Raw genomic sequence first — 18,740 nt, 5'->3', positions numbered from 1 at the left:
TTGAGCACTGTGGTATTTTCGAACCGCGAATCGACGTATGGTTATTATTTTTTGTTATATTGTAATGTAAATATTATTTACATTAGTTTATTATCAGGGGGTGACGGCTAAATTCTACATCCAAAATTAAACGTTCAGTGTTAATCATTCATTGTTCCAGTTCGTAGTTCGTATTTGTTCAATCTTTACAGACGCATAATATTTACAATGGATTCCCAACCCACGCAGAGTTCTGATGTCATGAAGCAATGTTACGATAACTTAATTGTTGTGGATGTCGGAGCGAATTTGACCAACAAAAAGTACAGCAGAGATCTAGATTCGGTAATACAAAGGGCAAAAGATTCAGGTAAATAACTAATCAATGACATGAAATGTCATATTTTACGGATTCTGTAATGTCAAATCATGTAACTTTTTTTTATTTATTTGTAAGCTATCACTGTATTTTTGTCCTTTATATTGTTGTATCCCACAGCAAACAAATTCCTCGATTGAAAAAAAATACTAATTTGTTTTTGTTTTAAGGTGTCCAAAAAATCTTAGTAGCTGCTACTTCAGTAAGAAATAGCAAAGAGGCTTTACGTCTGACAAGAATATATCCTGGAATGATATACTGCACGGCAGGTAAAGTTTGTTTTGCACTTTTGTAAGTCCAATAAAAATTATTGACATATTTTTATCTGAGTCATCAGATTCCGAGAACTGTTATCAACTAATCTATAAACTGGGTGAATCCCAGATAGAGAAATTAAGTTTGCTAAATTAAAAATCCGCAGCCATCGACATATTCCTAAAATGGTTTTTCTTTATTAATTTAATTTTTTGAATAGAAATATTTGTGTTCTTATGATTTACCCAAATATTTCATTTTGAGGACCATTTTCAACAAGTTGTAAATAACTCGCTATTAGAAAATGGGAATCATGTTGGAGTAGAGTGAGATTCGAACCACAGACCTTCGAGCCGTGAGTCTGAGACACTAGCCACGGGACCACAACCCGATTCAATTGCGTTTTTAAAAACCCGTTATTAATTATAATTTTTAAAAACCCGTTATATTCAACCAAATAATCTAATGGCCGCCTTATGGTTATATTATTGTGGTTAACGCTTTTGCCTACCATGCAAGAGGTTGCATGTTCGATTCCTGGACACGAAAAATTCATATAAATGACACCTGAAGCATAAGACTGATCATTTTATCTTCATGTAACAAAAGTTATCAAGACATGCCACAGTGAGGAACTTCAGCCCTACGGAAAATTGGATACAAAGTTTCCTGAAAATGTAGGAAAAAAAATATTAAAAATATTTTAATAAAAACAAACTGCTTTGAACGACGTCACTGGTTCATATGAATCAACCAATGACAAGAGAGTTATGAAAGATTTCCGGTTCGCTTGCTGTCAATGGGCAGAACTGATCGAGAATAAGCGGAAGGGAACTTCTGTCGTCACACGTGGAGTTATTTCAGAAATACAAATAGCGCTGATAATACGATACAATTTTTTTTCTTGCTTACTTTAATAGTCTATCTTTGCCATAATAACTTTTAGTCATGTTTTGAAACAGAAAAGAATCAATAATATTTTTGTATTATAGTGACACCTATCCGCTCTACAGCAAAGCAAACATGACAGAAAAAAATTGAAGTTTAAGTTGTGTTTTTTGGAAGGTTACCGAAATGCATTAAAATGTTCACCCCGCCGCAACATAAGGTTTCTGAAATGCACAAATGTGTGCTCACCGTAATCAACACCGAACTTCCTAATTGGTGTACTTATGGAGTGCCTTATGCACTATTAGCTGTGGATAAGCTATAGCTGTTGATACTGATGAATTGCCTAAAATAAAACAATTATAAAATTTTTATATCACTTTACAATAATGTTGCTAGCCTCAGAAACAATGTAAAATATGTTTTCAAAAAATAAATTTGACTTTTAAGGTGTCCATCCTCACGATGCCAAGTCAATGGTTGAAGAAGATCTTTGGGAATCATTAAAGAGTATAGCGGTTTCTCCCGAGTGTGTCGCCATCGGGGAGTGTGGTTTGGACTACGGAAAAGACTTTTCCGAACCTGCTGTCCAACGGGATATATTCATTAAACAGGTAACTTTTATTTTTGCTATGGATAACTCAAATAATGCCTGTTAGAGCAGCGAACTGTATAATATGGTAGATCTTCAAATAAAAAAAGGTTCCTTGGGTATAGTCTTAAAATTAAAATAAAAACAATGTTTAAACCATTTTAAAAAAAAAATACATACCGATTTCGGAGAAACACAAGCTTGTTTATCGAGGTATAATTGAGAACTGAAAATAAAGTCTACTTTTTAAGTCTTAAGGAGAATTGTCCAAGGCAGTAGTAAACAATCATGTTGTTATTGTTGAAGGATGCTGCTGATAAAAGTTATTCGATTCACGTCTGCCAATATTTCTTTTCTGTAATAGCAGTTTGGCTATGAAAGCAGCAATGTCATTTTTTGTTTTAATCAAGTTCAATTCGTCGCCGTGAAACTGGAGATTGACATTAAACAATTTATACAGGTCTTTCAAGTACGAAATATCATTCTTTGATGTAATGAGGTTGTCTTGCAATCCTGTGTCTTTGTTTTCTAGGAACTCTAGTCCAACAGATTGTAAAATCGAGTCAGCCAAGTACCTTTTGGAAGCCTTTTTTTAAAAATCAGCCATCGCCCCGCTAGACTGCCTCAACGCCTCTTAATTTTCTCTAGGCCTTTTACCGCCTTCCTGAGGCCTTCAACGCCCACAAGGGAGCGTTATCGCCCGCTTTGAAAAATACTGATTTAGAGGTTTTTATCAGTGGATAAAGCTCAAAAAATTACATATAACTGCATTTATAACTGGTTTTATCGAATGTTGTCATTTAGAGGGTTTTATCAGCATACTGACGGTTTATTGTGTTGCCAGTGCAATATACTGCAACTCAATTGCCATAAAATAAAAAAAATAATGCGTAACAGATATCCTAATGGTGCCTTTTTTGTAATATTATAATACCTTATGAGCGCTTTTCTGAATTGCTTTTTTACAAACAATTTTTAGAATGTCCAAATGTTTGTAGAGAAGGCCGGATTTCATTCTCTAGGGAGTTATTAAGATTAAAATTTATTGCTACATAGAGGGAAAACATTTTTGAGAAGGAAATATGTAAGTATAGGCATTTACAGGGTTTATTACCTGTTATCGGCTGGTTTAAGTGACCAGTGTAGTGACGGTGTGCAAAGTGGTCATTTAAACCAGCTTATGAGAAGTAATATTCCCTTCTCAAAACCTTTCTGTTGCAATAAATTTCAATGTTTTTAAAAACTATTTTTAAGTATTGTTGTGTTTCGTTTCTCCATATTTATTTCTGTAACATTTTTCAAAGGTGTATCTTTATTGCAGATTGAATTAGCATGCGAACTTGGTAAACCATTATACATACACGAAAAAGAAGCTCAGGAAGACTTATTGAACATTTTATCATCATATCGTAGCCGTCTACCCCCTGTTTTCATACATTCGTTTTGCGGTTCCGTCGATCAGGGTGTCCGATACATAGAAGAAGGATACTCTTTGGGGCTTACGGGTAAAGACCAAAACTAAAATTTTTTCATATATCAATGTGCATTGATGAAGATAAAACAGAAATGTGAATTTTAATGAAATAAATGTTATTTGCTTTGTTAAGATTTACGCAAATACATATTTCAACTTTGAGGCCATTTTTTAGTAGTCGTAAATAATGCAAGTGACCTACTGGTAGGATGCATTTTTTTTATAGTTATATGAGGATTTCTAGACCTGGCAGCAAGACGCAGTTTTTTTATAAATATGTAATGCGTCTCTTTTTCTCTTATTAACTTTTTCAATTGTGTTTCTACAATCAGCCTAGCCGAGGTGGCTGCGAGTGTAAGATCTGGTGTCCACGCACAGACAAAGGCTATTTTTTTTTTTATAAACAAAATGGCGAAAACACATGCTGCTGGCTGTATCCATATGGAGGGGAATATGTACTGCCTTCAGGAGTTTTTAACTAGGGTAGGCAGTAGAAAATAAGTATGTTTTATATAAGTAATAAATCTTACCAAACAATTTCCTTCACTCGTCACCTGCCCATAAAGGATAACTGAGAAAATATGTTGTTTATTGAAACGGTTAAACACATATTTCCGTCACTATCACAAGTTTCACAGAACTCCATTTAATTTTTTTATTAACAAAGTTAACGTGGACCATATTCTCGATTTTATTAAGGTAATCGATTTGAGGTGTTTGAGGTTATTTATTTGACCGACTTTTATTAAATAATAATATAAAAAAAACGCTAGATGCCAGATACGTATTTGTTTGTTTATGAAAAGCACTGCCTTTAAAGTTACCCATACATGCGTAATTACAACTGAAAAAAAACTCACACATACACGTTTTGTTCATGTAAACAGCAGCTGTAGTATGAACAAAATAAGCCATTGTAGTTTGTGCCTTAGCCGACCCTGGCCGATGGTTGCGCTCCGATCGGTATGACACAGTAATTAACTGAATTTTATCTGGCGCATTTTTAAAATTTTACAAATAGTTACTTACATATTTTATATTATTTTTTGTAATTGTTTTAATGAAATTCGAGTAGGGTAGGTATTGCTTATGTCCCTATATGGAACGCACGCCACTGGTCATCGTCGTTAAACAATATATTGTACATAGTTTAAGTGGTTCACAATTTTGGTTAGTTAATGTGTGCTACTAGTAATAATAGATATTTACTTTACTAGCAGTAAAAAAATACTAAAGTTGTCCAATTATTGCCAAAAATCAGATATATCCAGACTAATGCGATATTGGGTAAATAAAAATGCATGGTTAAACCAATATTATTTTAAACTGGTACAAAAATTAGATATGAAAGGCTAGATATAGTAATTTGGGAGTAAAACATAAAATTACAAAAAAATAAAGGGTGATAGATACATTCTGATAGCATATTTATATTTAGCAGGCAAAAATGCATAATAATCGACAGTAATAGTTAATGTAACAAAATCATTGTCGATTAGTGTTATCGTCATACATGCATATTCAATTTATTCAATAATATTTCGTTTATGTGAAAATTGCACTTACACCGCTACTCGTTTATACGAGCTTTCTTTAAACACATTTTTTTTATTTTTAGGGTACCTATGCAAAGATAAATCAGATAATGGGGTGAGAACACTTTTAGCAGATGGTAAAATACCGTTAGATAAACTCTTAGTGGAGACTGACTCACCCTTTATGTACCCAAATACCCGTGCCTCGAAGCTGCCTGCACATGTTAAGGATGCTCTTACTGAACGGTAAGTTCTGCTCCACTCTTTATTCTTAATTTTGTTTATTTAATACAGAAATTTTAAATTTGTATGAATTTTGCATTATTTTCATTGGTAGTAGGTATTTTGCTCAACTAAATACTGCCGAAATTTCATATGTCCAAATATTTTAAATGTATATAATATAATATGCATAGATGTAGTAATAAAGTTTGACCTTTTTAAACGTAATTTAATTAAAATTATATAAAACACGTGCAGTATCAGTAATATAAAGTAGCTAGATATATTTTGGCATTGGAAATTATCTAGCAATACATTTGGTTATCTATTAATAAACCTAATTAATAATGCAACAACAATAATCACATGTTTGTATTACGATAAGCAATGGATTTTAATTACTTAATTTATCTTGCAGTTAAATAAAGTTAATTTGTCCATATAAAAATAAATTATTTCAGTTTATCAAATAATGCACCTTAAAAATATTGTAAATATGTTTTTTGTAGATAGACAGCACGTAGGTGCCACAATTGCGAAACCCGACAAATTCATATTGGCATGAAATAATTATTTTTCAAATTCATTCTTACAGATTTTTGTTTCACTTAGTAAGGGCCCCCAAAACTTAAGTAGTAATAATAATTAGAATATAAATTTGTAATTATCAAACATTTAAAAACAGCAGATAAATAATGGAGATGGGTGGTTAATAATTGGCAAATAGATAAAACTAAGTGCATTCTTTAATGTAACACAGTACGCCCTATATAAATGTTTTCTTTAAAAGGGCATACATATTTAGGAATTAAGATCTCTCTGTATCCAGGCGGATAAGAGAATACAGTTCTGTGTGTGACATAGAACCAGATCCTTGGACGAGTGTTTTCAACTTGATGGCTGCTCTTAGGTAAAAGTCCTGAATAAGGAAATCAAGTGAAGATAAGTCCTCCTCGTTGTGTAGTGATCGGCTCCTTCACCTATCTATATATTGATTCTAAAGTTTTTTTAGACTGCAGTATTTCATTTTTCCTAGATTAGCACCTGACGCACAAGACTGATCACCTTCCAAGTATCTTATCAAACTACGCTGCATTTGGTTTACTAATGCAGTGCCAAGGTGGACGATGATGATAAGTTAAAAATTCACTTTGGGTCGAATATAATGCGCTTCTAAGTAAAAAAAATATCCCTTAGCATGACTCACTGCAGTGAGGAAGTATTATTATAAGATGTGTAAAATAAATGCAGACTACAATTGTCTAATAAATAAATAAATTTACATATGAATATTTTTTTAATTATAGTCACAAAAAAATATTAAATTATATTAAAAACTCAACTTGTTTTTTGCTTCGTTTGTAGATCTATGACATTTTTACAACGATATTGTACATTTCAACGAAACGAGCCATGTTCACTACCAGCTGTAGTGGAGATGATTGCTGCCTTTATGGGCCGAAGATCTGAGGAAGTTGCTTTGGCAACTGCTTACAATGCACTCAAACTGTTTGGGTTGAGCCAGTAAATTTGGTAAGTCTTTTTTTTAAATTGTATATTCTATAAATAAAAATAGATCATTTATTTATGTGCGTAATATTCCCAATGAGTTGAAGATGTGAAAAACAATCTCATGGTGAAACTATCACCATCATCGTAAAATATTACTTCAAGGATGCTGCACATTAAAAGGCAAGAAATCAATACATCTTGCAGCTATAGTACAATGGACAGAATGAATAATAGTTCCTCAATCTGTCTGTGTTCGGGGCGATGAAGAATATAGTTCTAGGTGTGAAATAGAACCAGAATCTTGGATGAGTGCTTTTTTTTTTTTTACATTTTTTTGCACCACAACAGGCCAGGAGGCCTAATTACAGTGGTGAATTACATCACAGAGCACCCAGGCTTGAGAAAAATCACATTTTAATTTTTGTGTTCTCACCGGGAATCGAACCCGGAACCTTCCGTGTGTGAATCATGCGTCTTGACCACTACACCACGGAGGCCGCCACTGACTTTTTGACTCAATGGCTGCTCTCAGGTAAAAATCCTGAGTAAGGTAATCTAGTGGAAATGAGTCCACCTTGTGTAATGGTTGACGTGTTTCATTTCTGGCAAGATGGACGTGAAATATAGATTTTCAAGGTCATTTCAACCGCTACATTTTATTGTTCCTGGACTGGCACCTGAAGTGTAGGGCTAATCACCTTACCTTTATGTAGCAGAAGATCAAAATACGGCGCATTTGGTTTACAAATGCAGTGTCCTTATGCATCACTAGGTGTGGAAAGGGGAATGATTATGATTTATTATTATTTGTATATTACATCACATTTTACTCAGTTACAAAGTACACAAACAATTGGAAAACACTATACATCTTACGACAACGTAATTATGTTATGGAAAAGTTTAGTATTGAAGAAAACATGGGTTTACTCACATAAAAATGTCAAAATTTCACTTATAACAGATTTTTTTATTATTATGTACTGAGTTTTAGAAAATCTAGCTTTCATGTATCAAATGATTGAGATTGTTTACCAATGAAGTTAGGAAACAAGACTAGAAGAATAGTTTATGGTTATTAGAGGTAATTCTGCATACGATGAGGGTATACTCACAAAATGCAAACGAAATGATCTTTAGCAGCGCGCCAGGTGGCATGTGGAAGTATCATTTCCACTCTATATGCATGGGCCGGTTTGAAGGTGTTGCGTTCATCCAGTGTACTTTGAGAAGCGGAAGTATGGAGACGTGTTCTGGTGCTATGTCAACATGAGTTAAACAGCGTGCTGTTATCAAATTTTTAACTCCTGCTGAGATTTATCTTAATTTAAAGGCTGTTTATAGTGACGACGCTGTTGATAGGTCTACTGTAAATCGATTTTTGACAAACTTTCATGGTTGCAAGCCTGGAAAAGCCATAATTGTTGATGAAACAAGCAGTGGAGGACTGATTACTGTCACAGACGATAAACATTGCAAACTCGTCTCGATTCAATTCAAAGTCAACGGCGAATCAATCAAAAACATATCGCAAACCATAGTGGAATATTCAAGGACCGTGTTGACTTCATTATTTAACAATTGGGACACCGTAAAATCTGTTCATGGTGGGTACTACACCGTCTCTACGTTTAAAAATAAATAAATGATTATGAAGCTTAAGAATTGTACTTTAATATGCTTTTTGTCCGATCTTGCTATTTATTTTTGTTAGCTACAGACATGTGTGCATTACTTTTTATCCTACCCCCGTACAATAAGTCGACAGTTAACACTGCCATAATAATGTATGTACTTATTAAAACATGGAAATATAAAAACTGACAATTTTTCTTTCATTTATGATAATTGAAAAACGATTATTAATGTTTAATGAAATTAATGTTTATTTTGTTTAATATTCTTACAGGTGGTTCCCGGGTGTACGGAAACACATCAAATAAACAAAAAAATGTATCTTGCCTCATTAAACCACCCCACCATAAATTGAAGATACATATACTAAAAAAATATTTTAATAATGTTTGGTACAACAAGTAATGCAATACTTTTTTTGTACCTTTCCTATTTTAGTATTAAAAAGCTAAATAACTTTTTTTATCCTACATAGTATAAGTATACATTTAAGCGTATAATGTACTCCTATTTTTTTACGCTCTCTGATTTTGTTTACAAAGGATATTTGCAAATTTTATGTTATAGTTTTAATTACTGCATTTCTGAAAGATGTATTTGGTTGTTTAAGAAACAGTTATAATTTGAACACATATTAGCTGTTTATTTACATATGATTTCAATAGTTTTTTTTTGAAATGCGCATTTCAACAGTAAACAAAAATGCAACAATTTTGTTTCCCTGAGATTAATCACTTTATCTTTTAGGTTGCTTGTATAATAAGCTTTTTTTTAAGAATATTTGTTTATTAATTTATCTAATATATAGAATAATATTTTATTAATGTTACACTCTGATGTACCATGTACTTGTAATAAATTTATCACACTCATAAATACCAAATTAATTAATGGTCGATCACATTTTAATTTTGAAAATAAAATTTATATGTAAAACATTCAACATGTATATTGTATTTAAATATACTTACAATGACGAATCGAAGTTTTGAATATGATTTTGTGTAGGTTTATAGAATTTTAATAAAATAATAATCATCTGTTTGACATATGAAATACACAAGAACTGCATAATGATTGTTATAATATATTGTTATATGTACATAAATGCGGTTGCTTCATGGCAGCTATATTTTTTCCAAATACAATTATAACTTATATCTTAGATGGAATATCCGAGGGACTGTGCAAATAACACGTAAAAATAATTCTGTCAACATATCAAAATACAAAGTGAAGTTCTATAAAATGACACTTGGTAAGTTTAAAAAAATCGTAATTAAGTAAAATGGAAAAAAATATTGATGATATGGAAGTAAATATTAAACTGAGAATCTTTGAGAAGGGTATGTTTGTTGTATATGTAAAACGAACATAAAACTCAGTCCAAGTGTCCTATTATATTTCTTCCAATTAAGTCTCCCTACATCAACATGAATGGCTAAAAAAGCCATCAACATGAATGGATATAAAAAGCCAATCAAAAATAACATAATTAAGTTATGAGTTGACTAGTCAGGTAGATGTAAATTTAACGTTAAACTTTTAAATGTAATCTACATATCATAGTAAGATCATGTCACTGATGTAGTTTATTATAATTTTACGTCGTTAAAATGTTGTGAATGTGTTGATATTTTTATAAAACGTTTAATACATAATATATTAACATGACTGCTAATGGTAGCTAGAAAATCTATATCGAGCACTTGTTTGTATTTTTATATCTCTATTAAAGATAGATTGAAAAATATTAGTTTTTTAACTAATTAATATTTACAAATAAATCACGAGAATTAATGCTAGTTTGTTCATACACCACTGTTCTATCGAAAATTGTGCCTTATTCTCCAAGAATACTTTTGTGATATGCAATTTGTTGTAAATGTATGTATATACATAATTGTTGACTGTATACTCTATTTTTCAAATAAAATATAGTTTATTATAAATTGTTTTATTATTAAGTCTTATATTGGTACATAAATAATTTGAGACGGGTTGTGGTCCTGTGGTAGTGTCACAAACTAAGGATCAGGAGGTCCGAGGCACTCTCTCTATAACAACTTTTTGCCCATTTTCCAGAAAATAGAAAAAAAAATATTTGGGTATACCGAAAGAGATATTTCTTACTTTTACTATAAAAACATTATCTAAATTGACTAGCTGCAAAATTAATAATTTCTCTAGAGTAAGTTTTGATTAAATTATTATGAAAATGAAACTTTGTTATTAGTGTTGCCAAAATTTTATTATTTTACAAGAACACTACTACAGTTTCGGGAGAGCACTCCTCCCACCGACCGGTGATATAAAACTCACATTGTGTAACACTAATAACAAAGTTTTATTTTCTTAATAATTTATAATGTGTTACGAAGTGAATGCCTATTCAATTAATAATATTAAGTTTTGATTATTTACAATAAAGAAACGACTGTGAAAAATTTGGTCTCATAGTTATAAACTTTTCGACCAAGGGTTTTTGTTGAACTGCCATAGACATTTTCTTATTTTAAAAATAATAACTCGTGAATCTTATAAGAACATGGTTTTTGCACTTATTTTTGATCCAAAATAATCACCGATCAGTTTCCAGTGTCTCTTGATGAGGTTTTTCTTTTTTTGTTACACTTGGTTTTGTCTGATTTGTTTGGGAAGGTTTATTTTCATCATATACAAGTTTTTCAATTAGCGAATCAGGGTTTTCCAGCCACAATTTCTTATTTGCTACTGCAGGGTAGTTTTTGACGAAATTGCACGATAGACATTGCCAAGAAACGAGAGTGGACTTCTTTTTACCTTTAACTTGAACTTTGGCAGTTCGACCCGGTAAAAGTGGTCCTCGACACCTCTTACAAATCTGTCTTTTTAAATGGGGATCTCTGCAAACAAATTTAATTATAAAAATAACCATAATTGATAAGATTAAAACAGGATCACTTAGATGGTTTGATCAGATGGAACGAACGGGTGATGAAAGAATAGTAAAACAAATATATATGACAAGAGTGAATAATTTAAGATGAGGACGCCCAAAACAGCCTTGATGCGATCAAATAAATACAAATATCAAATAGAGGCATTATCAAGGGCAGATTTGTGAAAGTGGAAGAAGCAAGGAATGTATGTCAAGATAGACGCATGTGGATTTTCAAACTCTCAATCAACCCCTAAAAGGGAAAAATGTGATGGAAGTACTAGTAGTAACAAGTCAATTTTGTTTTAAGCATAGCAAACACTAATGATATATATTGGCGGTCTTCGTGGTTTAATGGTTAAAGGAACTTGACTTGAGCACGAAAGGTTCCGGGTTCGATTCCCGGTGAGAACATAAAAATTAAATGTGATTTGTTTGACTTGAGCACGAAAGGTTCCGGGTTCGATTCCCGGTGAGAACATAAAAATTAAATGTGATTTGTCTCAAATCTTAGTCTTCAGTGTTGTAATTCACCACTGTAATTGGGCCTTCTGGGGAGGTATTCTGAACGCGAAAGCGCATGTAGAGAACTATTTTTTAACGCATATTTATGTACTAAATACACGCTAACATAGCGATCTCTTTGCACGCAATTCCATTCAGAATACCAGCTCTGCCCTGCTGTGGCGCAAAAACAAAAAAATATATAATTAGGATTATTTTAAAACAAATTTGAACAATAAATACACGTAAATAAGACTTCACAAACAACAATGCTCAACTGAGTTAAGCTAATTTTATGAGGTATGTAAAATAAGATTCTTGGTTTCTAATTTATTATTTGTAATTGATGTAAATTGAAATGAATTAATAATCATAAAAGTAACCTACATTCGGAGCACCGACTTTTTTGCGATATTCACAATCAAATTTCCATAGTACGTGGACATCATTGGATGTGCTGCCATCAGGTCTCTGATCTATAAAAATATAAGTGCATATTGAAATTAAGCACAAATAAAACGAGTTTCACGAACTAATTGATAAAGATTTAACTGAGAATAGCTACAACTGAATTGGTATTCTGTTCACCTGGAAGAGATAATTCATTCTTTGGAAAATTTCATATCCTTTACATTTTTGAGAAGTTTTAGGCATTTTTGGAAAGTATTTTGCTCTTTCCAATCGTAGTATAATAGCATAAATAATCACGAAAGCTGTGATTCAAGTGAATTATTTATGACAGTTAAAAATACAACTAAAAACGTAAAATAAGCTACCAATTTTAACCTTAAAATCGTTTGACGTTTATTATAGTAACTATTTAGGCTCCTACCATAGATTATATTGGCTCTTATCTTCCATCTGTGTTTGACGTTTAATACAGTGTTGCCAATATCCATAAACTCATTTCTGTACTCGGAGACAGAATTCGACTATTTGGAAAGATCGATAAATTTTATTAAAATTTATTTATAATATCATTTTTAAGAACAATAAACATTAAAAAAATGCCAAAACCAATAAATTAACTAAATACCTATTCTAAATGAATCGGTATGGAAAAGGCCACCCTCGTAAGTAATAATTATTAGTCTTATATACGGGTTGGATATTAAAAGGGTTGGCACGAGGACTCCATTCTAAACTGCCGAGTTTTCCTCTAGCAACAAACTTTAACTTACCAAGGCTTATTTTAGTGCACCGTTCACCCTGCTGTCAGCACTAACTCTGCTGCCGGCACTTACCTTGCTCTTTTAAATATCTTTCTCTTTATTTTCTGTAAGCGTTTATATTTTGCTAAAACACTTTTAAGTCACCTTTTTGTAAAAGAAAATAGGTTAGATTTAAAACCACCCGTATGCTCTGTAGCTGCAAGACGTGCTGAATTCTTGCTCCCTTAATTTACTAAAATTGAACATAATCGGAAACGGTTAACTTGAATCTCAACCACATATGCCCTCTGTAGCTGCAAAACGTGTTGGGATGCTTATTTTACAGCCCCTTTTACTGCGTACTTTATAAAGGAATTAATGAAGATACGTAAGAATTACTTCAAACAAATAAAAACAACTCGAGCACAAAAAAATAATGTTTAAGTGTACCGGGAGTAAAGTATGAAAGTAAAAAACATTGACCATTTTAATTATATTGCCGGTAACATTTTTCATAAACTTATAAACAGTAAGGGTAAAACATAATAAGATGGTTTACAGAACAGACGTACAATTGTAATATATTTTTTAAAGCTATTTGCCCAGCAATATTTTACGATTAGATTCAAGAATGAATCAGCGCATTATCATGTTTAAATAATTATTTCCAGAGTTTCCCATAAACGCCACTGGCTACAGCACCTCGTGGTTCAATAAGTTTGATTTATAAAAAAATATACTCGCGTTAATATTCCGAAATATAATATATTTATTTTATATAAAAAATTATTCAAACAGCATGATGCAGGCGTTTTTAGAATTTTTTTTTCTCCTTTTTTGTTTCAAAAAGTAATTGAATTAGATACATATTTAATAACTATAAGCAACAAATCATGTGTTTTTTAATTATCAAAGAAAGAACTATGTCGATTTACAATTTTTTAATTTTTTAAATTAGGTTTGAAATTTTCCATATTAATCATTTTTTTTCAGATAACTGCAAAGTATGAATTTTTAAAATTATTTTTTCTTATACCTTATTACGCCATTTACCATAAAATACTACCTGTTATTCGAAAATCTTTCACAAAATAAATCGATGTCAAAAAGTCATACATTTATTACAAAAAATATTTGGTAAAAATGTTTTTGTGTAATAATATGGCTACACTGTTTTTCAACCAATCATATTCTATATTATTACCATAGACGAATTCCAAAGACCAGGGAATCCGGATGACTTTTGAATGATGGCCGGGTACTTGGGGTTATCAATTTCCAAACTTATTTTTTTAGACAGATTTAATCGGAAAAGAGTGATTAGGAGTATTTACAAAATTAGAAATTATTCAAGTGGTTCCCAAAAAATAAGCATACCGGAAGTTGAAGCTTCATTTTCAAATGGGTAATTTTGTTTATATTGTAGGTTATGTTAACGTAATATTTTATAGTAAATTAACGTTCAAATATTTTACAGGAAGAATTTATTGATATCTACTGGGAAATATGCTAGATTTGCGGATGGGTGTGCTGTTGCTACACTCGGTGACACGAGCGTTATGGTTACAGCGGTATCAAAAAAGAAAGGTTCATCTAGCTCCTTTCTACCTCTTACTGTTGATTATAGACAGAAATCCGCCGCAGCTGGTCGTATACCAACAAATTTTCTAAAAAGGGAACTAGGTAATGACAGCAAATTATTTATTTAAAAATATTGAAAATTTTTTACATCATCATCATTCCCTTTCCGCACCTAATGGTGCATAGGGCACTGCATTGGTACACCAATCGCAGCGTATCTTGATCATTTTTGTTACATGCAGGTAAGATGATCAGTCTACCGCTTCAGGTACCAGTCCAGGGACTAAGAAATATTGTAGTGTAAAAACACCATTTTCAATAAATATATAATATCAATCATGTCAGGAATCGAACCCGAGACCTCTTGCATGGTAGGCAAACGCGCTGACCATTACGCCACGAGGCCGATTTTTTTCATATTGTGTTCATACCTCACTTAGTCAAACCGGTCTTGCTTTCATTAACCAAATTTGTTTTATAGATGTACCTTGTAATATTTGTATGTTTCAGATAATAGTACAATAATTTTTTTATGTAAAAAAAATCGAAAAAATCTTTCAAGGAGTTGCGCAGATATTATCTTTGAATGCAAATTATTATTGTAGGTAATTAGGTGCACACGGACTCTCATTAAATAGTTCAACATTTGCTCAAATATGTGATTTACAAAAACGGCAATTAAATCAATTATCGTACTTAACAAAACAGTATAATTAGTTGATAATTAAAATTATCACCAACTTAATAAAATGGAGAGTTGTGAATGAAGAGAAACTATGTTAATACAGGAAAAATTAAATAAAAATGACAAACGAGACATATTTATTTATTCATTTCGACGGCTTACGCCTTTGACAAAGTATAAAATAATATTGAAAAACAATTATAATAAAACAAAACACCTGAACACAGTATAAAAAATATAGATACATGAAATAAAATCAGCAGAAAATAAAGAAAAATTAAATAAGAAATTATAACACAGGTATGCAGCAAATTAACAATAAATAAATGGTTTAAATAAAAAAGTATTGAAGTAATATTAATATATGTAATTCCAACTTGTCACAATGATTATTTGAAATATACAACCCTACGATTTGTTTTACCAAGGAGGATTCACAATATATCAGAATTCTATTTAAAATAAAAATAACACAGTATATAAGTAGTCAGTTTTCATTTTGTTTTGGAGTGCTAACTCAGTGCCCCATTCACCAATGACTTCGGATAGGGAAATGATTATGATGATAAATATTGAAATATTTAAAGCCTTTTAACTTTTTTTTTGAATAGGTGAAATCAAGTAAGGTTATAAAATGTTTAAATTTGTAACAATATTTCAACTTATTTTTTTGTATTTTAGGTCCTTCCGAGCGTGAAATACTGACATCTAGAGTAATAGACCGTTCATTGAGGCCACTATTTCCCGCTGGTTTTAATTGTGAAACACAGTTAATATGTAATATGCTGGCCGTTGATTCTATCAATTCACCCGATGTGATATCAATAAATGCAGCCAGCGCTGCCTTAAGTTTATCTGATATTCCTTGGAACGGACCAGTTGGAGCCGTAAGGTAAGTTTTCCACTGGAAAAGTTTATTAATACATTCTTTGTATTCGTGTCCAACTTGATTTATGCGGGCCCAAAACGGAAAATGATTGAGTTTTGAGAAAATGTAACCCGGAATATTTTTGGGTTTGCAGTAGTTCGGTTTTTGTGAGAGATGAGGGTATTATAATTATGACGATACAATACCTAGCACCGTCTGCCTGCCTGCATAACTGACAGTGTTCATTCTACAATAATCTATCCCACAGAAAGCAACTTTTTACCAATAATATAGCACAGTAAAATGCTGTGGTAAACAATTCTATTGCAAACGGTGCTGTAATGTCGTGTTACATTAAGCAAAAGACTAGATATTTTGAAATACAGGTTTTTAAAAACAAGAATTTAACAGGTTTATTTACCGTTTAATAAGATTTTTTCATCATTTATAAAAATAATCATATCATTTAGGCTTTTTGTAGCAAAATATGACTGCATTATCAACAAAAAAATTACAGAGATACATCAAGTCTTGTATTTTATGTAGACTCGTGTGACATCATAGAAAATAAACACAGTACTTTATTTTTTTTTAAGTATCTCTGATTTCTCATTATGTTTATGAAATTTTATTTTGACAAAATATACCTAAATATAAAAATATGTATACAAAATCCATCATCAAAAGATACATAGTTTTATTTATTTCCACAAGTGATTTAAAAGATGTTACCTAACAAATATTACTGACGCACAGTCCGACAGATCGGATCATATCGCAGGGTAATTACTACAACTACGTAACTTCAAAATCAGCATTTTTGAGTTGCCCGCTGAAAACACATATTTGTGTCTTCCTCCATGAATGCTAGAAATAGCCAAGTCACTAAATTATATTATAATGATTTCAATGCGTTACTTGTCTATTTGTAGCATTCATTGAGGAGGGTAAAAATATGTGTTTTTAGTGAGTAATTCACAAATGCTGATTTTGAAGTAATTAACCTGTGATATTAAATACATAACAATTTTGGACGGAATTTAAAAATAAGGCAATGATCACAGAAACCTCCGGTGACAACTATTATCAAGCAAACAAAATTCGGTTGGCTGAGCCCCGTACTGCGGATACCTTTTTTTTTTATTGCTGACAATTTGTTGGCTGTTTATGCCAGAAATAAGGGTCATGGATCTAACGCGGTAGGATACACATGAGTTGGCAGCCGATAATGTATTTAATTTATTCTTCAACTAGAGAGTGAATTTAAAATAATATATGTACATAATATGTATGATTTATAAAATTCCTTTTACAGATTGGGGTACATTGGTAATGATGTTATTATTAACCCTACACGAAAAGAACTTCAAGAATCATCATTGAATTTGATTGTCACAGCTATGAAGCAAAACTTAGTTGTGATGCTCGAAGGTCACGCTAATAATATTCTTCAGCAAGATTTGCTAAAAGCAATTAAAATCGGTAAGATTTTTAAAGTCTTAAGTCGAGCTAGAACGAACAGAGAACTCTTAACCACCATAAAAGTTCGTATCTGGGGCGAATAATGCGTGGAGAAAAGTACCACTTGCTTCATTTAATTTTGAAAGGCAACATTGCGGGTCACAGAGGGGCTGGAAGAAGACAGATGTCCTGGCTGAGAAATATACGAGACTGGACTAGCTTCCGGACTGTGGAGCAAATTTTCCAGGCAGCACAGGACAGAGAGACTTTTGCCAGACTGATTGCCAACGTTGGGGATACCTGACAGGGCACTAAGAGAAGATTTTTTTACTAGTTAGGAAGTAAATATAATGTTTTATCAAAAGCAATTAGAAGATTTTTTTACTAGTTAGGAAGTAAATATATTTGTTTTTGGCAGGATCCTCCAAGTGATGAACATTGGTTAATTTGTAAATAAATCACATACTTATTTTTAAATAAATATTTATTTGTTTAGGTACAAAAGAAGCTCAGTCAGTTATTGCAGCTATAGAAAAATTGCAAAAATCTTACGGAATTACTAAAAGGCCCATCGAAGAACTCAAAGAAAATAACAATGAGCTTGTAGAAGCTGTCAAAACTTTCTCTGTTATGAGACTTAGGGAAATTTTTAGGTATGTTTTTTGCATAAAATTTAACAACATTAGAATTAAATAAGTTTCCAGGTATGAAAAATTATATTTTTCCTAGGGATTTTAATCATGACAAGCTAAGCAGGGATTTGGCAGTAAATGATGTAAGATCTGACGTCGTTGCTAAAATTCGTGATGCTTTCGGAGTAGAAGAAAGTGATGGTGCAACGACTACAGAATGCTTTAACAATATCTGCAAACAGGTCTTCAGAGACATGATACTTGAAGAAGACATTAGGTGTGATGGAAGAACTTTGGACCAAATCAGAAATATAAGTTGCCAGGTTTGTACTAATATTATTATTTTTAATTAACTGTAAGACATTTTGTTTATTTATCAACGTTCTTAAGTTATTTTTATAAAAATGTTGTTTGCTTAACATATTATTTGTATATATTATATCAATATATATTTGTAAAACCAATTA

The 18,740-nt window shown here is 31.8% G+C and overlaps 3 protein-coding genes across 5 annotated transcripts in view; 2 read left to right on the top strand and 1 right to left on the bottom strand.

Moving 5' to 3' along the window:
• Positions 1-2: 2 nt before the first annotated feature.
• Positions 3-10,423, top strand: LOC148277329 (uncharacterized). The gene is made up of 7 exons (XM_088233015.1): positions 3-349; positions 529-627; positions 1,952-2,115; positions 3,415-3,598; positions 5,186-5,348; positions 6,690-6,857; positions 8,746-10,423. Exons 1-6 carry the CDS (start codon positions 208-210, stop codon positions 6,850-6,852), a joined length of 915 nt encoding a protein of 304 aa, XP_088089141.1. The 5' UTR covers positions 3-207; the 3' UTR covers positions 6,853-6,857; positions 8,746-10,423.
• Positions 10,413-12,794, bottom strand: Rpp21 (ribonuclease P protein subunit Rpp21). 3 transcript variants are annotated; one of them, XM_088233017.1, is made up of 3 exons: positions 12,728-12,794; positions 12,283-12,371; positions 10,413-11,356 (listed from the first exon to the last, which is right to left on the bottom strand). In XM_088233017.1, exons 1-3 carry the CDS (start codon positions 12,728-12,730, stop codon positions 11,053-11,055), a joined length of 396 nt encoding a protein of 131 aa, XP_088089143.1. In that variant the 5' UTR covers positions 12,731-12,794; the 3' UTR covers positions 10,413-11,052. The 3 variants fall into 3 exon arrangements, with proteins under 3 accessions (XP_088089143.1, XP_088089144.1, XP_088089142.1); XM_088233018.1 differs by having other exon boundaries at positions 12,682-12,744; XM_088233016.1 differs by having other exon boundaries at positions 12,484-12,740.
• Positions 12,795-14,245: 1,451 nt separating this feature from the next.
• PNPase (polyribonucleotide nucleotidyltransferase 1) overlaps positions 14,246-18,740 on the top strand; it is a 207,621-nt gene continuing 203,126 nt past the window's right edge. Inside the window, exons 1-6 of the mRNA XM_088233014.1 lie at positions 14,246-14,451; positions 14,524-14,729; positions 15,994-16,204; positions 17,496-17,662; positions 18,138-18,294; positions 18,371-18,596. Coding sequence (XP_088089140.1) covers positions 14,294-14,451; positions 14,524-14,729; positions 15,994-16,204; positions 17,496-17,662; positions 18,138-18,294; positions 18,371-18,596 — 1,125 coding nt within the window. The 5' untranslated portion in view covers positions 14,246-14,293. The remainder of the gene's footprint in view (positions 14,452-14,523; positions 14,730-15,993; positions 16,205-17,495; positions 17,663-18,137; positions 18,295-18,370; positions 18,597-18,740) is intronic.

This window comes from Micrasema longulum, unplaced genomic scaffold (assembly GCF_059751315.1).
Source record: "Micrasema longulum isolate JH-2025_06_02 unplaced genomic scaffold, ASM5975131v1 h1tg001049l, whole genome shotgun sequence".
Lineage (NCBI taxonomy): Eukaryota > Metazoa > Arthropoda > Insecta > Trichoptera > Brachycentridae > Micrasema > Micrasema longulum.
This window is presented reverse-complemented; position numbering and strand designations above follow the sequence as displayed.

What these genes read in the sequence shown, in the direction of transcription:
- LOC148277329 (XM_088233015.1), top strand. Translation starts at nt 208, where the DNA reads ATGGATTCCCAACCCACGCAGAGTTCTGATGTCATGAAGCAATGTTAC. An exon ending in AATGATATACTGCACGGCAG is followed by an intron (nt 628 to 1,951) that starts GTAAAGTTTGTT and finishes TTGACTTTTAAG; the next exon opens with GTGTCCATCCTCACGATGCC. An exon ending in AAGGATGCTCTTACTGAACG is followed by an intron (nt 5,349 to 6,689) that starts GTAAGTTCTGCT and finishes CTTCGTTTGTAG; the next exon opens with ATCTATGACATTTTTACAAC.
- Rpp21 (XM_088233016.1), bottom strand. Translation starts at nt 12,549, where the DNA reads ATGCCTAAAACTTCTCAAAAATGTAAAGGATATGAAATTTTCCAAAGA. An exon ending in GAATGAATTATCTCTTCCAG is followed by an intron (nt 12,372 to 12,483) that starts GTGAACAGAATA and finishes ATATTTTTATAG; the next exon opens with ATCAGAGACCTGATGGCAGC. An exon ending in AAAAAGTCGGTGCTCCGAAT is followed by an intron (nt 11,357 to 12,282) that starts GTAGGTTACTTT and finishes ATTTGTTTGCAG; the next exon opens with AGATCCCCATTTAAAAAGAC.